The sequence below is a fragment of the Hemitrygon akajei genome, chromosome 3 (assembly GCF_048418815.1).
Source record: "Hemitrygon akajei chromosome 3, sHemAka1.3, whole genome shotgun sequence".
NCBI classification, from domain to species: domain Eukaryota; kingdom Metazoa; phylum Chordata; class Chondrichthyes; order Myliobatiformes; family Dasyatidae; genus Hemitrygon; species Hemitrygon akajei.
Window position 1 is genome coordinate 100,784,884 of NC_133126.1, and position 22,297 is coordinate 100,807,180.

General features: G+C 39.6%; 1 protein-coding gene across 4 annotated transcripts in view; it reads left to right on the top strand.

Annotated features, from left to right (window-relative positions):
- LOC140725256 (tau-tubulin kinase 2-like) overlaps positions 1–22,297 on the top strand; it is a 363,522-nt gene that overhangs the window by 187,219 nt on the left and 154,006 nt on the right. For all 4 annotated transcript variants that reach the window (XM_073040487.1, XM_073040490.1, XM_073040489.1 and 1 more), the window contains exons 9-10: positions 12,180–12,305; positions 13,094–13,251. In XM_073040487.1, coding sequence (XP_072896588.1) covers positions 12,180–12,305; positions 13,094–13,251 — 284 coding nt within the window. The remainder of the gene's footprint in view (positions 1–12,179; positions 12,306–13,093; positions 13,252–22,297) is intronic.

The following is a 22,297-nucleotide window of genomic DNA, read 5'->3' on the forward strand; positions in this document are numbered from 1 at the left end:
GCCGTTTCCTCAGTTCATAATGTAATTAAGAAATGGCAGTAAACAGGAATGGTGGGGTTCAAGTTAAGGTCTGGAAGACCAAGAAAACATTCCGAGAGAACTGCTTGTATGATAGCTAGAAAGGCAAGTCAAATCCCCCATTTGACTGCAAAAGACCTTCAGGAAGATTTAGCAGACTCTGGAGTGGTGGTGCACTGTTCTACTGTGCAGCAACACCTGCACAAATATGACCTTCATGGAAGAGTCATCAGAAGAAAACCTTTCCTGTGTCCTCACCACAAAATTCAGCATCAAAAGTTTGCAAAGGAACATCTAAACAAGCCTGATGCATTTTGGAAACAAGTCCTGTGGACTGATGAAGTTAAAATAGAACTTTTTGGCTGTAATGAGCAAAGGTATGGAAAAAAGGGAGAAGAATTTCATGAAAAGAACACCTCTCCAAATGGGGGTGGATCGATTATGCTTTGGGCTTGTGTTGCAGCCAGTGCTGCGGGGAACATTTCACTGGTAGAGGGAAGAACAAATTCAATTAAATACCAGCAAATTCTGGATGCAAACATTACACCGTGTGTGTAAAAAAAAAAAAAAAAAAAGCTGAATATGAAAAGAGGATGGCTTCTACAACAGGATAATGATCCTAAACACACCTCAAAATCCACAATGGACTACCTTAAGAGGCACAAACTGAAGGTTTTGCCATGACCCTCACATTCCCCTGAGCTAAACATTATTGAAAATCTGTGGATAGACCTCAAAAGAGCAGTGCATGCAAGACGGCCCAAGAATCTCACAGAACTAGAAGCCTTTTGCAAGGAAGAATGGGTGAAAATCCCCCAAACAAGAATTGAAAGACTCTTAGCTGGCTACAAAAAGCATTTACAAGCTGTGATACTTGCCAAAGGGGGTGTTACTAAGTACTGACCATGCAGGGTGCCCAAACTTTTGCTTCGGGCCCTTTTCCTTTTTTGTTATTTTGAAACTGTAGAAGACCACTTCATCTGGCAGCTCATTCCACACTCCCACCACTCTCTGCATGAAGAAGCCCCCCCAATGTTCCCTTTAAACTTTTCCTCCTTCACCCTTAACCCATGACCTCTGGTTTTTTTCTCCCCCGGCCTCAGTAGAAAAAGCCTGCTTACATTCACCCATCATAATTTTATACACCTCTATCAAATCACCCCTCATTCTCCTACGCTCCAGGGAATAAAGTCCTAACCTATTCAACCTTTCTCTGTAACTCAGTTTCTCAAGTCCCGGTAACATCCTTGTAAACCTTCTCTGCACTCTTTCAACCTTATTAATATCCTTGCTGTAATTAGGTGACCAAAACTGCACAGAATACTCCAAATTCGGTCTCACCAATGTCTTATACAACCTCACCATTACATTCCAACTCTTATACTCAATACTTTGATTTATAAAGGCCAATGTACCAAAAGCTCTCTTTACAACCCTATCTACTTGTGATGCCACTTTAGGGAATTATGTATCTGTACTCCCAGATCCCTCTGTTCTACTGCACTCCTCAGTGTCCTACCATTTACCTTGTATGTTCTACTTTGGTTTGACCTTCTGAAGTGCAATATCTCACACTTGTCCGCATTAAATTCCATCTGCCATTTTTCTGCCCATTCCTCCAACTGGTCCAAATCCCTCTGCAAGCTTTGAAAACCTTCCTCACTGTCCACTACACCTCCAATCTTTGTATCAACAGCCAATTTGCTGATCCAATTTGTCATATTATCATCCAGATCATTGATATAGATGACAAATAACAATGGACCCAACACTGATCCCTGTGGCACACCACTAGTCACAGGCCTCCACTCAGAGTAGCAATCCTCCCCTACCACTCTCTGGCTTCTTCCATTGATCCAATGTCTAATCCAATTTACTACCTCTCCATGTATACCTAGCGACTGAATCTTCCTAACTAACCTCCCATACGGGACCTTGTCGAAGTCCATGTATACAACACCCACTGCCTTCCCTTCATCCACTTTCCTGGTAACTTCCTCGATAAACTCTAATAGATTTGTTAAACATGACCTACCACACACAAAGCCATGCTGACTGTTTCTAATAAGTCCCCGTCTATCCAAATACTTGTAGATCCTATCTCTTAGTATTCCTTTCAGTAATTTACCTACTACCGATGTCAAACTTACTGGCCTATAATTTCATGGCTTGCTTTTTGAGCCTTTTTTTTCTTCTAAAATTTTTTTCTTATTACCGTAGATTCCGGACTACAGAGCGCACCTGATTAAAAGCCGCTGGCTCTAATTTTAGAAATAAAATCAATTTTTTACTTGTAAAGGCCGCACCGGATTTTAGGCCGCACCGGATTTTCGGCCGCAGGTGTCCCACGTTGTAATATGAGATATTTACACAGAAAGATATTACACGTGAGGATTTTTTAACTTTTAATTAAATCCATATGGTAACAAAAACAAATACATATTGCAAATGCTTTTTTTCGAACCGTGCCCGTAATGCGGCTACTTTTAAATATACGTTGCGTATACTTCTTTACTGAACAACATTCCAATATCTCCTAACGACTGGTAAAAATATATATACTGCAGCCTACCAGGAAAAGTTATTGATCGCCTTTAACTTAAAAGCAGCGTTTTCGCTCCGCCGCTCGACCCCCTCCTTCCCGTTTATCGCAAACTGGTATCCCACAAGACGCGGCGAAACCGGGTGTGACGTCATAGCATTCCGCGATGTAGTACAGAAAACAAATATAGTTAAAACTCTTCTAACTTTAACTAGAAAATTAATTACTAAGCGAAAATATTATGAACTAAATAACTGCCATAAAGGCAGCACAATGCTTTTCTTCGAGTGTTTTCCATGTTGATGAGGGTGAGTACAAATGACTGATTTACAATAATTTAATTGTGAAAGTGCGCTTGATTGATCGTACAATTTCATTGGACCTCTGTGAACTACTCATCAATTTTATTGGTCTACTGTTACGAGGCAAAATGTTTACGAGGCGGCATGAAAAAAAACCATGTATTAGCCGCTCTGTATTAAAGGCCGCAGAGTTCAAAGCTGTTCAAAATGTGGGAAAAAAGTAGCGGCTTAAAATCCGGAATCTACAGTAGTTTTTCAAAACATTTTATAAATTAAAAACCCCAAATCCCAATGAGGAACATTAATACAGTGCAAAATTAAGCATACAATAACAATATGCTACAAAGGAAGAGAATTTAACAAAAAAAAGCACCTAAATTAAAGACAGGTAAGCTTAGTATCCTCCCCAAGCCCCACAACATAAGAAAAAACAACAACAACTCCAGACCAACTACACCACAATATAGAGAATATAAGTCAGGACAGTCAAACTCCCAGACTGTGAATACACTTAGCAACAGAGGATAATAATGCCTACTACCAGAAAAAAAAGGGAGCTGAAAGCAAGGGACCGAAAAGAAGAAGAAAAAAAACCCTAGTCAAGAGGAAGGTTATGAAAGTACTCGATAAAAGGTCCCCAGACCTTATGGAACTTTAGATCTGAATTAAGAACTGAATAATGAATTTTTTCGAGGTCCAAGCAGGCCATAATGTTGTTAAGCCATTGTGCATGAGTGGGCGGGGCAACATCTCTCCATCTAAGGAGGATCAAGCGTCTAGCCAGGAGAGAGGCGAAGGATCATATTCGGCATTTGGTCGGATCCAGACATAGATCTGTCTCGCCCCAAAAACCGAACAGAGCAATTAAGGGGTTTGGTTCTAGGTGCTGATTCAGAATACACGATAACGTAGTGAAGACATCTTTCCAGAATTTCTCCAAGCTAGGACAGAACCAGTACATATGGATGAGAGAGGCCACGCCCCTCTTGCATTTATCACAGAGCGGACTAATGCCAGGGTAGAATTGAGATAGTTTAGATTTAGACATATGGGCTCTATGAACAATCTTAAACTGTAAAAGGCAATGGCGAGCACAAAGAGAGGTTGAGTTAACCGATTTGAGAACTGAGTCCCAGATCTCCTCGGATAAGGAGATATTTAAATCCTGCTCCCAGGCCATTTTAATTTTATCCACAGGGGCCCGTCGTAAGCCTGCTAGTTTATCTCTGATAATTGATATTAAACCTTTACCTAGTGGATTAATGGAAAGAAATAGGTCCATAACATTTTTTGCAGGCATTTCAGGAAAGTTAGGAATTAAGGGAGCAATAAAGTGTCGGACTTGGAGATATCTGAAAAAATGAGCGTTAGGCAGATTGAACTTAACAGTGAGCTGCTGAAAAGAAGCGAAGCGATTATCAATGAAAAGATCTTCAAAATGTTTAATGCCCTTCCTATACCAAACATGGAATGCTGAATCATACGTAGTAGGTAAAAAAAGGTGATTATGTGCAACAGGGCTGGAAACGGAGAACCCCTGGAAACCGTAGCATTTCCTGAACTGGGCCCATATACGCAAAGTGTGTCTAACAAGAGAATTGGCTATTGATCTGGGCAGACTACTAGGGAGTGCAGAGCCAAGAGGTGCAGAGATAGATAATTCTTTAGTGGAGCTCAACTCCATTGCCACCCAGTTAGGGCACTCGGGTTGACCGTGGAAGAAAGACCAAAAGGTAGCACAGCGTATATTAGCTGCCCAATAATATAAACGAAAGTTAGGTAAAGCCATGCCACCCTCTTTTTTAGGTTTTTGGAGATGTATTTTATTAATTTTAGAGCGCTTATTCTGCCACAGATATGACAAAATAATAGAGTCTAAGGAATCAAAGAAAGATTTAGGAATAAAAATTGGGATAGATTGAAATAAGTATAAAAATTTGGGGAGAACATACATTTTAACAACATTAATACGACCTACCAAAGACATAGATAGAGGTGACCATTGTACCAGACTCTGTTTTATAGCATATGAAAGATTGGCAAAGTTTTCACGAAAGAGGTCTTTAAACTTCCTTGTGACTGTAATTCCAAGATAAGTAAATTGGTTATGGACTACTTTAAAAGGGAGATCACGAAATGTTAGTTCTTGTGCTTCTTTATTAATTGGGAAAAGTTCACTCTTATGTAAGTTGAGTTTATAGCCAGAGATCTGGCTAAACTGGTCAAGAAGTGAAAACATTAGAGGTAAGGATATAGACGGATTTGAGAGAAAGAGTAATAAGTCATCAGCATAGAGAGAAACTTTATGCTCAACACCCCCTCTCCAAATCCTGGTCAATTCAGGACAGTTTCGAAATGCTATCACCAGAGGTTCTATAGCCAAATCAAAGAGAAAGGGACTTAAGGGGCATCCCTGACGGGTGCCACGTTTGAGATTAAATACTTGGGATTTATGAAAATTAGTTAAAACAGAAGCAGTAGGACACAGGTACAGCAGTTGGATCCAAGAGATGAAACTTTGGCCGAGGTCAAATTTTTCTAAGACTGCAAAAAGGTAATTCCACTCTATACGATCAAATGCTTTCTCCGCATCGAGGGAAATAACACATTCAGGAATCTCAGTTGGAGGTGAGTATAAGATATTAAATAAACGCCGAATGTTAAAAAAAGGGAGACGGTTTTTAATAAAGCCTGTTTGGTCATCAGAGGTAATGGAGGGAATAACGGTTTCTAATCTATGAGCCAAAACTTTAGCTAAGATCTTTACATCAACATTGAGCAGAGAGATTGGCCTATACGAGGAACAATCTGTTGGGTCTTTGCCCTTTTTTAATAGAAGAATAATAGATGCCTCATTGAAAGAGGGTGGCAATTTGCCGTAATTAAACGAGTCAGCTAATACTGAAAGTAACTGAGGAGAGAGAAGTGAAGAGAATGATTTATAAAATTCTACAGGGAACCCATCAGGTCCAGGAGATTTCCGTGAGGACAGTGCAGAAATTGCAAAAGAAATTTCTTCTGATGATATTGGCGCATTGAGTTTGGCTTTAAAATCAGATGAAAGTGAGGGGATATTCAGATTCTGTAAAAATTGATCAACAGAGATATTGTCATTCAGAGATTCAGAGGAATAAAGCCGAGAATAAAAATTTTTACATGCGTCATTAATTTCTAAATGATCCGATGTAAAGTCTCCGTTCTCCTTCCGGATCTTTGTAATATGTTGTTTGGCTTTGGAACGCCTCAGCTGATTGGCTAGGAATTTACCAGACTTATCCCCATGAATGTAAAAGCGACTCTTGCTTTCGAGAAGTTGGCGTTCAATAGGTTGAGTGGACAGAAGATTAAATTTAGTTTGGAATTCAACGTGCTTCTTGTATAATTCAGGGTTCTTAGTTTGAGCATATATTTGATCCAATTCTTTAATCTGGTTAATAAGGTCTAATTGATCTGCACAGGATCTTCTGTTGAGATTTGCTGTGTAAGAGATTATTTGACCCCTCAGATATGCTTTCATGGCATCCCAGACAGTCTGGGATGGCACTTCAGGTGATGTATTAGTGTTAAAATAAAAGGTTATCTGATCCTTAATAAATTTTTAAAAATCATCATCCGATAATAAAGTTGAATCAAACCGCCAGTGTTTATTCCTCTGAGGGAGACCAGGAAAGTTCAGAGAGAGAGTAATTGGGGCATGGTCAGAAATCAGTATACTCTGATCGTCACAAGAGTGGGCAAATGGAATAAGTTGGTTATCGAGTAAGAAATAGTCAATTCTAGTGAAGGTATGGTGAACATGTGAGAAAAAAGAATAATCTCTCTCTGTAGGATGAAGGAAACGCCATATATCAGAGATACCAAAATTAGAAACGATTGGATAGCTAAGGCAGATTTAGTAGGTGATCTGGTAACAGAGGATGATCGATCCAGATTAGGATCCAACCAACAGTTGAAGTCACCACCCAGTATAAGAGAGTATGAGTTTAAGTCTGGTAGTGAGGAAAAAAGTCATTCAAAAAAGTTAACATCATCAAAGTTGGGGGCATACAGGTTTGCTAGTGCAACTTTAGTGTTATATAGTTTACCAGAAACAATAATAAAACGGCCATTTGTATCAGATATTTTATTATGGAGTTCAAAATGAATATTTGAGTTAATAAGAATGGAGACTCCCCTAGCTTTAGCGGCAAAGGATGAATGAAAATGCTGACCCGCCCACTTTGACAGAAGCCGGGAGTTATCAAAACAACCAATATGAGTTTCTTGAAGGAAAGCAATGTCAGCTTTGAGTTGTTTGATATGTGAGAATACCTTCCTCCTTTTAACAGGGTGATTCAATCCCTTTACATTCCAGCTCACGAATTTAAGTGCACTCGCCATTATCAATTACTAATGCATACCAGGCAGCAGGCATATAAGAGGTCAAGCAGTACAATAGCAGTCTGGGAGCAGAGATGTCAACATAGATTCGTAAAATCGAAACATATACATGTCCTGAGCAATAAAGAAAAACAATAAATACAGTGAGTGATGTTGGAACTGGAAAATCCACCCCAGCCACACAACCCAAAACTAGACGGCTACCAAAACAAGTAGCTAGCTCTACCAAAAAAATTAACCCAAATACAACTTCCAGATCTGTGTCATTAACAGCAGTTCCGTATAACTACTATAGCAAATAGTAACTAGTTTATGCACTAGAAAACATAACTACAGATTAGAACACCTTCTGCAGAAATATAAAACTTTAATACAGAGAAAATCGGAAGAAAACCAAAACTAACCTACCCGCAAAAAATTATAGAAGAATAAAGTAAGAGAAAGCGAAAAAAAAGGTAAAAAAAAAGGAGAGGAAGGGGAAAATTATAAATTCAAGAAGAGTATTTATCAACCATTTACAGAGAGGAGAGAAAAAAATTCAGAGATTAGAAAAAAGGGGTGAGGAAAAGAAAAAAAAATATAAAAGAAAGGAAAAATAAATCAGCAGTTAAACTGTGAACCATCAAATAGGGAGGCCTTCACTAAAGACTTCAGACCTCCAAAACAAGTTAGAGTCAGTTGTAGAACTCTGTAGATAAAGTTATACAAGAATAAAATAGATTACACAAGTACTATTTAAACGTCCACACGGAAACATTAAGCACAGAATGTCTATTTAAAAAAGACACACCAAATCCAGGGAGAGATTGTCAACAGCCCTTAGAGTTTCAATAAATAATGTCTGAGTGCTTCAAGTAAAGTCTGAGTCCAGAAGAAGTAATTTTACTACGAGAAGTACTTATCCACCCTTTTAGGAGGTCTGATCGGGTTCCGAAGATGACTGGATAGCCGGAAGACTTGCCACAAATGCTTCAGCTTCCTTCACTGATCTAAACCACATGTATTTTCCAGTATTAAGCTTGATTTGTAGATCGGCAGGATTGCGAAGAGAGGGTTTAAAACCACGATCAAAAAGCACTTTCATTGCGCCTTTAAACTCAGCGCGCATCTTTAAGGTCTGGGGTGCAAAATCTTCCACAAAGCGAATGGTTTTATCCTGGAAAGAAAAAGAGCCTCTGCGACGTGCCTCCACAATCAGACTGTGTTTTACCTGGTATTGATGGAAACACAAGATTACTGGTCGCGGGCGGGAGCACAGAATTCCGGGAGGAACGTAAACCCTGTGTGCCCATTTGAGCTCGGGCGGGTTTGGAAGCAAATCTTTCCTGAATATCTCACAGAGAAACTCAGCGAAAAATTTCACGGTTGATCCATGTTCGGTGGCCTCTGGCAATCCAAGAATTCTGAGATTGCAGCGTCTGCTGCGATTTTCGAGATCCACCATTTTGGAAAGGAGTTTGTTACATTTTTCCTCTAAGCTGGAACAGAGAGTCTCCAAGTAACGAACACGACTTTCTAAATCTTCAGAAGTCGAATCGATGCGAGATAAGTGTTCAGCATGTTTGTCCACTTTATCATTGATCTGATCCAGTTTGTCTTCCAGCTGTTTGAAAGCGGTTTTGAATTCTTTTAAAATTTCGTCTCGGAGCTGTCCGAGTGCGGCCAGAGTCTCGTCTGAGAGAGCCGGAACTTCCTTTCTCCTGGATTTAGAACTCTTGCTAGACATTGTAAGTTAGATGCGTTCACAGGCAAGTGAGAGATACCGAAAAAGTTCCTAACTAAGGTTTAAAAAATGGGAGACATTTAGTGCAAAGATAGCGACAGTAACGGAACAAAAGTTCGGAGCAGCTAAGCAATCGCCATCTTACCGGAAGTCCGAGCCTTTTTTAAACAACGGAACTACATGAGCTATCCTCCAATCCTCCAGCACCTGACCTGTGGATATTGACATTTTAAATATTTCTGCCAGGGCCCCTGCAATTTCAACACTAGTCTCCCTCAAGGTCCGTGGGAATACCCTGTCAGGTCCTGGGGATTTATCTACTCCGATTTGCCTCAAGACAGCAAGCACCTCCTCCTCTTTAATCTGTATAAGCTCCATGACCTCACTACTTGTTTGCCTTGTTTCCATAGACTCCATTCCAGTTTCCTTAGTAAAAATACAGATGCAAAAAACACATTTAATATCTCTTCCATTTATTTTGGTTCCATACATAGCCAACCACTCTGATCTTCAAGAGGACCAATTTTATCCCTTACTGTCCTTTTGCTCTTAACATACCTGTAGTAGCTCTTAGGATTATCCTTCATCCTGACTGCCAAAGCAACATCATGTCTTCTTTTAGCCCTCCTGATTTCTTTCTTAAGTATTTTCTTACTCTTTTTATACTACTCAAGCATCTTATTTCCTCCCTGTCGCCTATACGTGTTATGCATCTCTCTGTTCTTCTTTATCAGAGTTCCAATATCCCTCAAGAACCAAGGTTCCTTATTCTTATTCATTTTGCCTTTAACCCTGACAGGAACATACAAACTCTGCACTCTCAAAATTTCTGCTTTGAAGGCCTCCCATTTACCAATCACATCCTTACCAGAGAACAACCTGTCCCAATCTACACTTTTTAGATCCTTTCTCATTTCTTCAAATTTGGTCTTTTTCCAGTTTAGAACTTCAACCCGAGGACCAGATCTATCTTTATCTATGATCAAGTTGAAACTAATGATGTTATGATCGCTGGAACCAAAGTGTACCCCTACACACAATTCCGTCACCTGCCCTAACTCATTTCCTAATAGGAGATCTAATATTGCATCCTCTCTAGTTGGTACATCTATATATTGATTTAGAAAATGTTGGGAAGTTGGAAAGGCAGAGCAGATTTGATGGGCTGAATGGCCTAATTCTACTCCTATGTCTTATAGTCTTGTATGTGTTTATATATTGCAAAACCTGGAACCCAGTCTCACCTTCAGCTTATTTTTATCAATCTATTCATCCTTTCATTATATCTGTTCAGTGCCTTGAAAAGGTATTCAGCACCCATAACTATTTTCACAATTTACTTTTTCTAAATTTATTGAAGGATTTTTTGAGCTAATCTACAAACCAAGGTGCATCATGTCAAATCAAAAGAAAAATTCCAAAACCTGTCAACAATTTTCTAAAAATTAAAAACCAAAATTGAGGCTGAAATAGTATTCATCCCTTTTGTAATTACTATGCTAACTTCCCTCAGATGCAATACTGTCTATTACCTTACCAATTTATCCAATTTGTTGATGTAGAAAATTGGAGGATCACCTGATTTCAATGTGGCACCAACAGTCACTCTGAGTGAGCTGCAGAAGTCAGTGGCTGCAACTAGAAACGAAGTTCATTGCTCCACAATCTCTTAAGGCCTTGTACAAAAAGGTTGTTTATGGAAAAGTTGCAAGGAGGAAACTCTGGCTTAAAAAAAAACATATCCTTGCCTGTAAAGACTTTGCAAAGCATCACTTAGAAGATACTGTAAAGATGTGGAAGAAGGTCTTGTGCTCAGATGAGATTAAAATGGAGCTTTCTGGCCTCAACGCCAAGTGATCCGTGTGGCATAAATCTAATGCTGCACATCAGCCAGGTAACACCATCCCTACTGTAAAGATTGGTGGAGGTAGCATCATGCTTTTGGGATGATTTCAGCAGCAGGGACTTGAAATCTAGTCAAGATTGATGAAAGTGAAATGCACATGGAATGCTAAATACAGAGCGATCCTGGCTAAAAACCTGCTAGTTTCAGCTAAAAAGTTTGAACTGGGGAGGAAGTTAATCTTTCAGCAGGACAATAACTTGGAGCACACTGCCAGAGCAGCCATGGAGTGGCTTCAAATGAAGATAATTGATACCCTTAGACAACTAAACTGGCGCAGCCTGAACAATTTCACAAGGAGGAATCGGCAAATCTTGCTCCGTCACATTGTGCAAAGCTAATAGAGACTAATCCAAAAACATTGCTGGCTGTAATAGCTGCGAGAGGTGTTTCAACTAAGTACTGAGCAAAGAGGATGAATATTTTTGAACTGCTGATATTTTAGTTCTTGAATTTTTAGTTTTTCATGCTTTACACTTTTCATTTTTTCAGCTCTATTGTTAAAAAAAAGGTCATGTGATTCACAAATTTAAATTCTCAGTCAAATTGATCAAAACCCCCATTTGTAATACTCATTTATGTAAACAAAGGGTTGGGGCAGAATACCTTTGCAAGGCACTCCATATCCTCGCTATATTGATAGTCTCCTCTGCAGTTACTCCATTGTCCTTTTTATTGTATGGCAATCAAATCCAGAACAGTAGACTAGGCATTGTCTAACTAAAGCAAGTTCAAAAGAGGTTAATGACCTTGCTAGCCCGTAGTGTAATTTGTAGTAGTTCGTGGATATGGTGGATTCCAAGGTCCTGTTATCATCTACCCCACCCAAACTTCCACCTCCTGACCAAATTGTATCATTTCACATTGGTGCTGAATTTTATCAGTTATTTACCATTCTGCAGGTTTATGAACATAGACCATTACAGCACAGTGCAGGCTCTTCAGCTGGTTATGTTGTGCCAGCATTTTAACTACTCTAAGATCAATTTAATCCTTCCCTTGTACATCACCCTCCATTTTTCCACCATCCATGTGCCTAGCTGAGAGTTTCTTAAATGTTCCAAGTGTTTCTGCTTCTATCACCACCCCTGCGTACTGGAGCCCAAACACCCTTGATTGTTGCTGCTAAAAATGTTCAAGTTCTTGGGTTATTTGGCTATTGCTATTGGTTTCTAGTGTAAATGAATGTTGAATTTGAAGAAAGTTGATGGGACTCTGCAGAGAATAAAGTGAGACTAGTGTAGGGACCTTGGTTTCGATAATTGGATTGTGTATGGTCTAAACGTTCTTTTTATTCTGTTTTGTTTATAGGAGCAAGTAGGCCTAATAAAAGAAAAATATGATCACCGCCTTATGTTGAAGCACCTCCCACAAGAGTTTGCTTCATTTCTGGAGCACGTTCTCTGTTTAGATTATTTCACAAAACCAGATTATCAGGTAAATATGCAGAATCTCAAATCAGGTTTAATATCTCTGACAGAAACGTTGTTTTGTGGCAGCAGTACAGTTTAATACATACTGTAAATTTTCATAAAGTAACTAAGTGTTGCAAAAGTGGACTTACGAGATGATGTTTACGGGTTCATGGTCCATTCAGAAGTCCGATGACAGAGTAGAAAAGGCTGTTCCTAAAACATCTTCAGGCTCTTGTACCTCTTCCCTGATGGTAGTAGTGAAGGCAACTCCTAGATAGTGAGGGTCCTTAATGAATACAGCATTCACTTATCTTGTTAAAGACTGGTGACTCCTTGCAAGTGAATGTACAAGGTGTTAGTGAAGCCATATTTAAATATTGTGCTCACTTTTGGTCACCCTGTGATTTGGAAGATGCCAGTAATTTGGAAAGAGTGAAGAGGATATGTTGCTGGGACTTGAGGGACTGAGTTATGGAGAGAAATTGAGCAGGTTGGCACTTTATTCATTGGGATCCTCATGTAGGGTCTCAGCCCGAAACATCGGCTGTTTGCTCCTTTCCATAGATGCTGCCTGGCCTGCTGAGTTCCTCCAGCATTTTGTGTCTGTTGCTTTGGATTTCCAGCATTTGCAGATTTTCTCGTGTTTGTTATTTATTTACTGTCTTTGTGTATGTATGTCTATGTATGTATATATGTGTGTGTGTGTATGTATATATATATATTTTCTCTGTGACTATTCCAGATTAACTGTCCTGTTATTGCATTGTTAAATTTTTCATTATCCTGACTTGGTTTTTCTTTGTTCTGTAGTTGTTGATGACTGTGTTTGACAACAGCATAAAAACACATGGGGTTGTTGACAGTGATCCTTTTGACTGGGAGAAAGCTGGGATGGATGGATCTTTCACTATGATAAGCACCTCTACTACTCCTCAGCTACATACACGGCAGACTCCCGCTGCTCTGGGGTAAGTGCAATATTGTTAATATATTTTTCAAACACTAATTGAGAGTTTGAATGTGTGAGGAGAATATTTAGCATTGGCATACCAGTTACGTAGTGCATCATAATTCAGGCAATGTTCTTTTAAGAAGCACAATCGTACAGATCAGGATAAGTCAAATTTGTGTTGAGCCATATACTGCATAAGAAATATCTTAAAATGATTTACTGTATACTTGTGGAAGTTATGCATTCCCTTGTATTTTGAGTTTTGGCAAGAGAGATTGTTGTCACTAGTTTTGAATTTCATTTTTTGTTTCGAGTTAATGAAGAGTAATGCTATAACTCCTTATTAAACAATTGGTTGGTTTAAGGAATAGATTGGTTGTGTGTAATATACTAGGGAATTCTAACTAAAATGCAGCTGATGTACCCTAATGGACTTAATTAAAATATGTCAATTATGGATGATATTTAATTTCTTTGTAAATTGTTGTGCCTTTGATGCTTTACATAGAAAAGCATTGTTTAGGATGTATCGTTTGGGCCGGAGGGCCTGTAATGTGTTGTACTATTCTATGTATCCTAAGTGATATGTATATAATTCTTAGAAAAAATCTCTAAGAGGATTAAGTCCAGTTTTTTTATATACAGAATGAAGCTACTAATTTTATTACCATTTAAAAAAAAAAATCATCTTCCAAATATGTCTCAAGAAATTTAATGATTTCCAGTTGGCCCTTTATATGATTGTCATTATCATAGTTTCTTATTTTGGTAATGTACTTTAATTTTTTTGCAGAATTGTTGAGTCCTTTCTGGCTTTATGATTATTCCCATCTCTTAATCATTTTCCTAGAAATTTGGAAAGCTACTTTCTGAATGAATTCTCTTCCTTCTACAGTCTACAGTTTTTATGTTTGCAACATTGATCATGTGGCTAGCTAGAGGCTTCTTCCCAGGGTTGAAATGGCTAATGCAGGGGGGCATAGTGTTATAGTGCTTGGAAGCAGGTACAAGGGGGATATCAGAGATAGGTTTTTCACAAAGAGAGTAGTGGGTGCATGGCATGCACTGCCAGTGAGGGTGTTAGAAGTGGATACAATAAGGTCTTTTAATGGACACTTAGATAGGTTCACGGAGCTTATTTCTAAGCTATTGTTCAATAGAGGGCTATGCGGTAGGGAAATACTAGGCAATTTCTAGAGTAGGTTACATGGTTGGCACAGCATTGTGGGCCAAAGGGCCTATAATGTGTTATAGATTTCTATGTCTATGTTTTAGCACCAGCTATTCACTAACCTGTGTACCATGCTGTGCACCAGAGGTTTCAATAAAGTGAAACACAATTGGAGCAGATTGCCCATTAGTGCTCTAGTTTGTTGTGTGTTCGTGCAATTCACTTTTTGAATGTTCTAGTCTCAATGGAATAAATATAATCAAACCACATTTTAGGCTGTGAATTTTAGACTAGTTATTAAACATAGATTAACCATGAGCATAAACATCTTAATGAGCTTCACTTTTTATGAAACATTCTCTGTCTCTTCAGTACAAAAATAATCTGCCCAATTCCCCTGAACCAGTAATTGGTAACTCAAGACCTGGATCAGATCACATAACATAACCTGCTCACTTTGGATCTTGCTGTCTTCATTCCTAATTTGAACACAGAAGATCTGCATTATACCTAGTGCCTTTCTTCATCTTTTGAATTGTGTCTGAAAATGAGAGTTAAATATGCCTGCTGTTATCTCAACACAGCTGTTAAATACATAGACAATTCAAAGTGGAAAAATGTGTTCGTATTTGGGAATTGTATCCCATATTTAACAAATTTTACCAAATTATTTTTCTGTAAACACCAATAACTCACCTCCATAGACTGAAGCAAGCCATTAAAAGAAATTAACATATTCTCCCTTCTGTGGCTAAGTTTAATGCCATTCTGTTCTGTAATTCTTCACTATGATTTCTTAGTTTAAAAAATGAATTGGCTTATAAACCATTCAAACTGTTACAAGTGTTTTAAAATCCTAGTTGTGGCTGATTTAATTAAAATGAGCATTGCTGGAATTAGCTGGAGAACTCAACTGGCCAAGCAGAAGCTGTTGGAGAAAGGATTTATTGATGTTCTAAAGAAGGCTCTTGGCCTGAAACATCAACTGTTTACTCTTTTCCTTAGATGCTGCCTGACATTCTGAGTTCCTCCAGCATTTTGTGTGTGTTGCTTTGGATTTCCAACATCTGCAGATTTTTTTAGCGTTGATGATGCTTTGAGTGAAAACTTGCATCTGTACTGGTTTAGAGATCCAGTACAGATTTCCCTTGTTCTCCAACCTCAATAAAGTTGGTCTTCAGTTCCCAGGGATATCTGATCCAGAGCAGGATCCTGATGCAGGTTTCAACCCAAAAAATTCAGCAATTCCTTTCCCGATCTCAACCTGCTGATTTCTTCCAGCACATTGGTTATTAGTCTAGTTCAAGCATCTGCAGAAACCTAATTTTGTCCTTTGTCAAAATTAGCCAATTTTGGTGCAAGTTACTGTGATGTTGCTAGAGGTGAGAATTTTTGTCATACTGTCTCAGTGTGCATTACAGTAATGTTCACAGGACATTTTGCATGTTTGTGCATTTTGTTTTTTTTCTGGAGACAGGGAAATGACAAAGTTGGGGACAATTTCAGGAGTTTCTGTTTGGCTCCCCAAGTTGAACACACTGTAAGCTAGAGTAATATTTGAAATAGTTTATATTTGGTATTAGGCAACACACACAAAATGCTGGTGGAACACAGCAGGCCAGGTAGCATCTATAGGAAGAAGTACTAGAAGTATAGGAAGGGTCTCGGCCTGAAATGCCGACTGTACTTCTTCTATAGGTGCTGCCTGGCCTGCTGCGTTCTACCAGCATTTTGTGTGTGTTGCTTGAATTTCCAGCATCTGCAGATTTCCTCGTGTTTGCGTATTTGGTATCGGGTCCATTTTTCTACCGTCGTGCTAAGCCCTATGGTGTACTTGATTAATACTATATTCAATTACCTGGGTTGCACTAGGAGGTTGTTGTGTCTTTAGCAGTTTTGGTGTAAAGCCCTAAGACTTTTTATGGCATATCTTGAAAGCTATCTTTGTCATCAAAATTTTGGGCAGCTTTTAAGATGTGTAACTAGATAGCATGATTTTGACTTTTATTTCATTGCTGTATCCATGAAACACCTTTTGGAGCTTTCAAATGCTCAAAAATGTGACCTATTGTAGAAACACACACCTAAATGCTGGAGGAACTCAGCAGGCCAGGCAGCATCTATGGAAAAGAGTAGTCTATGTTTTGGGCTGAGACCCTTCATCCTTCGGCCCGAAATTTCGACTGTACTCTTTTCCATAGATGCTGCCTGCTGAGTTCCTCCAGCATTTTGTGTGTGTTACTTGGACTTCCAGCATCTGCAGATTTTCTCTTGTTTGTGATTGAATTACCTATTTAGAGCTTACAACTGACAAGTAATAAGAACAAAAGATAACAAGCGAAAGGTTAAATAGCATAGGTTGGTAATGGAAAGATAGAAAAATTAGCATTTAGAACAGGGGGTTACACAGCCAGAGACAATAAAACATTTTAAACATTAAAGAATTTTTTTACTTTTCTATTACAGAGAGAAAGCAACAGAGAAACAGAAACTGTTACAGAGTATATGGTACCTACACATACCTCACTGTGGACTAGGGGCTAGTCGAGCTTGCTTTAATACTCAATTAGAAAAGCTGACGTGTAACTTAAGAAAAAGGATCACATTGGAGCCCTGATGAATTATGTTCTGGTGGGAATACCTAATTTGATATGGGATGTTACAGAATAGCTGGTGTAACATGTATACAAAGTACACAAATAAAATATTTGCCATTAACAAATTTAATAAGGTTTATCTTATTTCCTTTGCCAAGTAGAACAAAAAATATACTGCATTACACAGAATATGACCATTTAATATTTTGAGTCAAATTGTTACATGAGGCAGAATATGGTATTAATGGTAAGACTCTTGGCAGTGTGGAGGATCAGAAGGATCTTGGGGTCCGAGTCCAAAGGATGCTCAAAGCAGCTGCGCAGGTTGACTTTGCGGTTAAGAAGGCGGATGGTGTATTGGTCTTCATCAATCGTGGAATTGAACTTAGAAGCTGAGAGGTAATGTTGCAGCTAAATAGGACCCTGGTCAGACCCCACTTGGAGTCCTGTGCTCAGTTCTGGTCACCTCACTACAGAAAGGAAGTGGAAACCATAGAAAGGGTGCAGAGGAGATTTACAAGGATGTTGCCTGGATTGGGGAGCATGGCTTATGAGGATAGGTTGAGTGAACTCGGCTTTTTCTCCTTGGAGCGACAGAGTATGAGGGGTGACCTGATAGAGGTATATAAGATAATGAGAGGCATTGATGGTGTAGATAGTCAGAGGCTTTTTCCCAGGTCTGAAATGGTTACCACAAGAGGGGACAGGTTTAAGGTGCTGGGGAGTAGATACAGAGGAGATGGCAGGGGTACATTTTTTACTCGGAGAGTGGTGAGTGTGTGGAATGGGCTGCCGGCAACGGTTGTGGGCTATGGGTAAGCCTAGTAATTTCTATTGTTGGGACATGTTCAGCACAACTTTGTGGGCCGAAGGGCCTGTATTGTGCTGTAGGTTTTCTATGTTTCTATGTTACCTATCCACCAATGTAAGGAACAATCATTTCAAAAGATCTTATTTTAAAAGCATTCCATACTGGCATTCTAAGTTAAACTATTGTATCTCCTGTATTTCCATATCCTTTTGAAGAAATATTGCAGTTTATTCCTCTGTCTTTGAATGTCATTATACTCCATGTTCTAAAAAAATTCCTCTGCACACCTTCATTAATAAATACCATGAAAAGCAATAAGCGTCAAGTTAAAGCAACCAGCTAAAAACCAGCAAATGTATTACTTTTAAACTAATTATAAATCATAGGGGAAATTTTGTTTTTATTTTGCATGGTGAATTGTTAAGGCTGATTTATTCTTGTGCGTTGCAGCGATGCCGTAGGTAATGCGTACTCTATGCCGTACCTACGCCGTACCCTACGCTGTAGGGTGACGTACACCTCTCCAGAAAAGTTGCTCATGCGTTGCGGCGACTCAGACTGCAACAACTGTGATTGATCTGCTTGATAGCATCACATTTCCTCCTACGCATTTCCAGTTGCTTCTTCTCCGCCATGACTGTAGGCTGTGCGTACACCGATGCAAAATAGATGAACCGAATCGTCAAATCTACCTGCCGACATGCGAAAATGTTTGAAATGCATTTTCTCGTCCATGTCTCTCACGGAGAAACTCAACACAGTGGCATAGAAATCCCACCAACCAGCTAGCATTTTGGCGCACATCAGCTCATGCTCGCTACAGCATAGAGCGACGCAGAAGTGAAAATCAGGATTACGGCACAGGCTGCGGCGTAGCCCGTACGCACAAGTATAAATCAGCCTTTACACATTTGGAAGTTAAGAGGGATGGGGAGTGGAGTTAACTGTTGTCAAGGTACTGCCACAGGTCACGAAGATGATACAGAGTATTTAAAATGTGTCATGGGTAAAATGTACACAGAGACAAAGATGAGAAGATTAAGAGTGGTTAAAAACCTTAAGTTCTGAGTTGGTTGCCAGGTGGGTATGAATGAAGGGAATTCTTGTTTGTTGAATCTTTGTCTGATAGCCCAGTCATCAGTGGTGGCGTGATAAGTTTGAACACCGTGCTTCCCATGAAATGTAGGGGTTACCAAGATAAAGGTCAATAAAACAATGGTGAAGATACAAAAATTTAAATATGAGTTGACTGAGTTAGAGAACTCTCATAACTTGTCAAGGATGGGTGACAGAGTGGTAGGATTTGGAAATGTGGGAAGAACAGATTTGAATAAGATGTCAAGTTGAGGATGCAAATCAGTCTGAAGAGTATTACAATAATTTGGTTTTAATTTTATTTTAGAGGATTCAAAGTACATTTATTATCAAGGTATGTACGTTGTATACAACCCTGAGATTCCTCTTCTCTGCAGACAGCCACAAAACAAAGAAAACAATGTATCCCCTTCAGAGAATACATCTGCCTCCCCCCCACACACAAAAAAAACAAATTGTGGAAATGGCAACAAGAACATCAACCCCACCCCCACGTGCAAGAAAAAAACAAATAGTGCAAACAGCATAAAGAACATCCCACCCCCATGCAAAAGGCAACAAGAAAGAATGAGCCAAAACACAATATTAAAAAACACAAAATCAATAAGTCCATTTTGCAATGAATGAGTGAGAGTGAGTGTGGCTTTCTCCAGCAGCAGTGATGTTGATGAACACTCGCTCACCTTCTGCACACGCCTTGTTTCAATCTTCCTCAGCGCTTCAATCAGTAAGATCAGTAAGATGGAGTAGATCCTGGGCTTGCACCCCATCTCTCAGCTTTTTGACCTCAAGGCTGCTCAACTCCCAGAACCTTCTCGGAAACAGCAAAGCACCAGTTTGCTCAATGAGCCCAAAAAATGCCATCAAACTGTAGATCACAGGATCACTGGCTTTAGAACCATATTTTAAAAAAAATGCGAAAGTAATTGTTTCGTGGATCATCTGCAGAGTGTCGCCTGTGGTAGCGTTGTTTGCAGGCACCTACTTCTTCCGGAATTGAAAAAGTATACATAGTATAATGGTTTAACAATTTATCACAAATCAGAATGTACTATTTAGATTGCATATTTTGAATGTATATGATGTCACAAGGTGGTGACATATGGTCAAATGGCATCTCAGGCTCCAATCAACAGTGAAATATTTGGTCCTGATCATCACTGCTAATCAAAAAGAACACTTTAAAGTAAGTCTACCTCACTAGCGAGCGGGATGGCAAAAAGGTGCTGCACAGTTACAGCCTAATGCATAGAGTGGACTCTTGGTCTACGCCATGGCCTACTCGGGGAAGTGGGCATTGGAAAAGGATAGAGAACCATTGGTATTTTAGTGACTGTTGAAGCACGTCCCTGCAGGCCTGCGCTCCTGAAGATTCTACTTACTAACATCTGATCGTGAGAAAATAAAATGGATTACCTGTGTCTGCATCTGAACCAATAGGAGATTAGGGACTGTTGTTCACTCATCCTGATGGAAACATGGCTCCAAGACACTGCTCCATACTTGGCCATCAAGCTATGAAGCCTAATCTCCTTTCAGGTGGACAGAAATGATGCAACTTCTGGTAAGACCAGCAGAGGCAGTCTGTGTGCCTATGCCAATAAGAATTAGTGCATGAATGCCTCGGTGCCAGTGCTGCGAAAGCTCTGTGGTGCCATCTGTGACCTGGAAGCCTCTCACTCCAATGGTTTCTTCAATTTTATCAACTTAAAAACTGTCCTGCCAAAGCTCTACCAGCATGTCAATTTTGCAACCAGAGGAGAGAACCTCCTAGACCTGGTTTACACCAACATTCGTGTACCCTACAAGGCCGCTAATCCCTGCATACAGACCACTGGTTAAACAAGTCAAACCAGTTTACAGAGAGATCAGGACCTGGCCAGAAGTTGCCACCTGCAGTGTGAACAGCTGCAGGACTGGACTGGAGCATATTCAGGAAGGCAGCTTCCTATGATCATCATGTCAACATTGATAAATATGCGGAATCGGGACAGGCCACATAGGAAATGCTTTGAGGAAAAAGAACCACAGGATTGTATGTGGTGACATGTATGTACTGCGATAATAAATTTTACTTTGAACTTTGAGCCATGATTAAGCACTACACTGCCAGGGCAAACAAGAAACCATGGCTTAATCCAGAGGTTTGTGCACTGCTCAGAGATCGGGTTAATACTTTCAGATCGGGGATAGGACGTCTCTAACATCAACAAGAGCCATGCTTTCACATGCCATCAGGAAGGCAAAATGAGAGTACGCACAAAAGAAACTCACTGACACCAGGGACACAGGGCATGTATGGAAAGGTATACAAACCATAACCGATTACAAGTCCACCCAGCACATCAATGACAATGATGCCTCCGTTCCTGATCATATAAAATCCCTCCTTCAAGTGACATTGGACCCTTTCCAGTTCACCTACCGCCCATGATCTCTTTGACTTCCTACCACCAGGAAGGAGGTACAGGATCAGGTCTAGTACTGCCATAGGTAACAGCTTCTTCCCTCGGGCTGTGAGACTTCCCTCACAATATTTTCTCTCTATGGTTGAAGAAGGTTGTGATGGAAAAAGGCAAATGCAATGTTAGCATTCATTTGGAGAGGAACAGCTTCTTCCCCCAGGCTGTGAGACCTGCCAGCACTGAAGGTCTCACCAGTAGAACATCAAGCTGTTTACCTGTGGTATGTGCTACATGCACTTTGAATTATATTTCATTAATTTATTTGTGGTAATATTTAGTGTTGTGTATCATATATGTTTTGTGGTTGCACTGTGGTCTGGAGGAATGTTGTTTCATTTTGGTTGTATATGCTGTATATACAGACAGATAACAGTGAACTTGATTTCATTTGATTTTGCATATTTTTTGATAGTTCAACTCTGAATCAGTGTCATATGCGTGATGACAGCATAAGTCTGTATTTCCAAAGAATCAGGTTAATTAGCACCAAAATGAAGATGGGTGGAGGGGCAGGTAGTTCTGAGGGGCAGGTAGTTCTGATGGAATGAAGCAGCACTAGAAGGGCTTGGATAGATGAGGAGAATGGGCAACAAAATGGCAGATGGAATACAGTGTCGGGAAGAGTAGAAGAAATGAAACGTTTGACTATGTTCTAAATGGAGAGAAAATATTAAAAATTGAGATGCAAAGGAACCTGAGAGACCTTTTGCAGGATTCCCTAAAGGTTAATTTGCAAGTTGAGTGTGTGGTGAGGAAAGCAAATGCAATGTTAGTATTCATTTCACGAGGACTAGAATAAAAATGCAAGGATGTAATGTTGAAAATTTATAAAGCACTGGTAAGGCTTCACTTGGAATATTGTGATCAGTTTTGGGCCCCTTATCTTGGAAAGGATGTGCTGAAACTGGAGAGGGTTCAAAGGA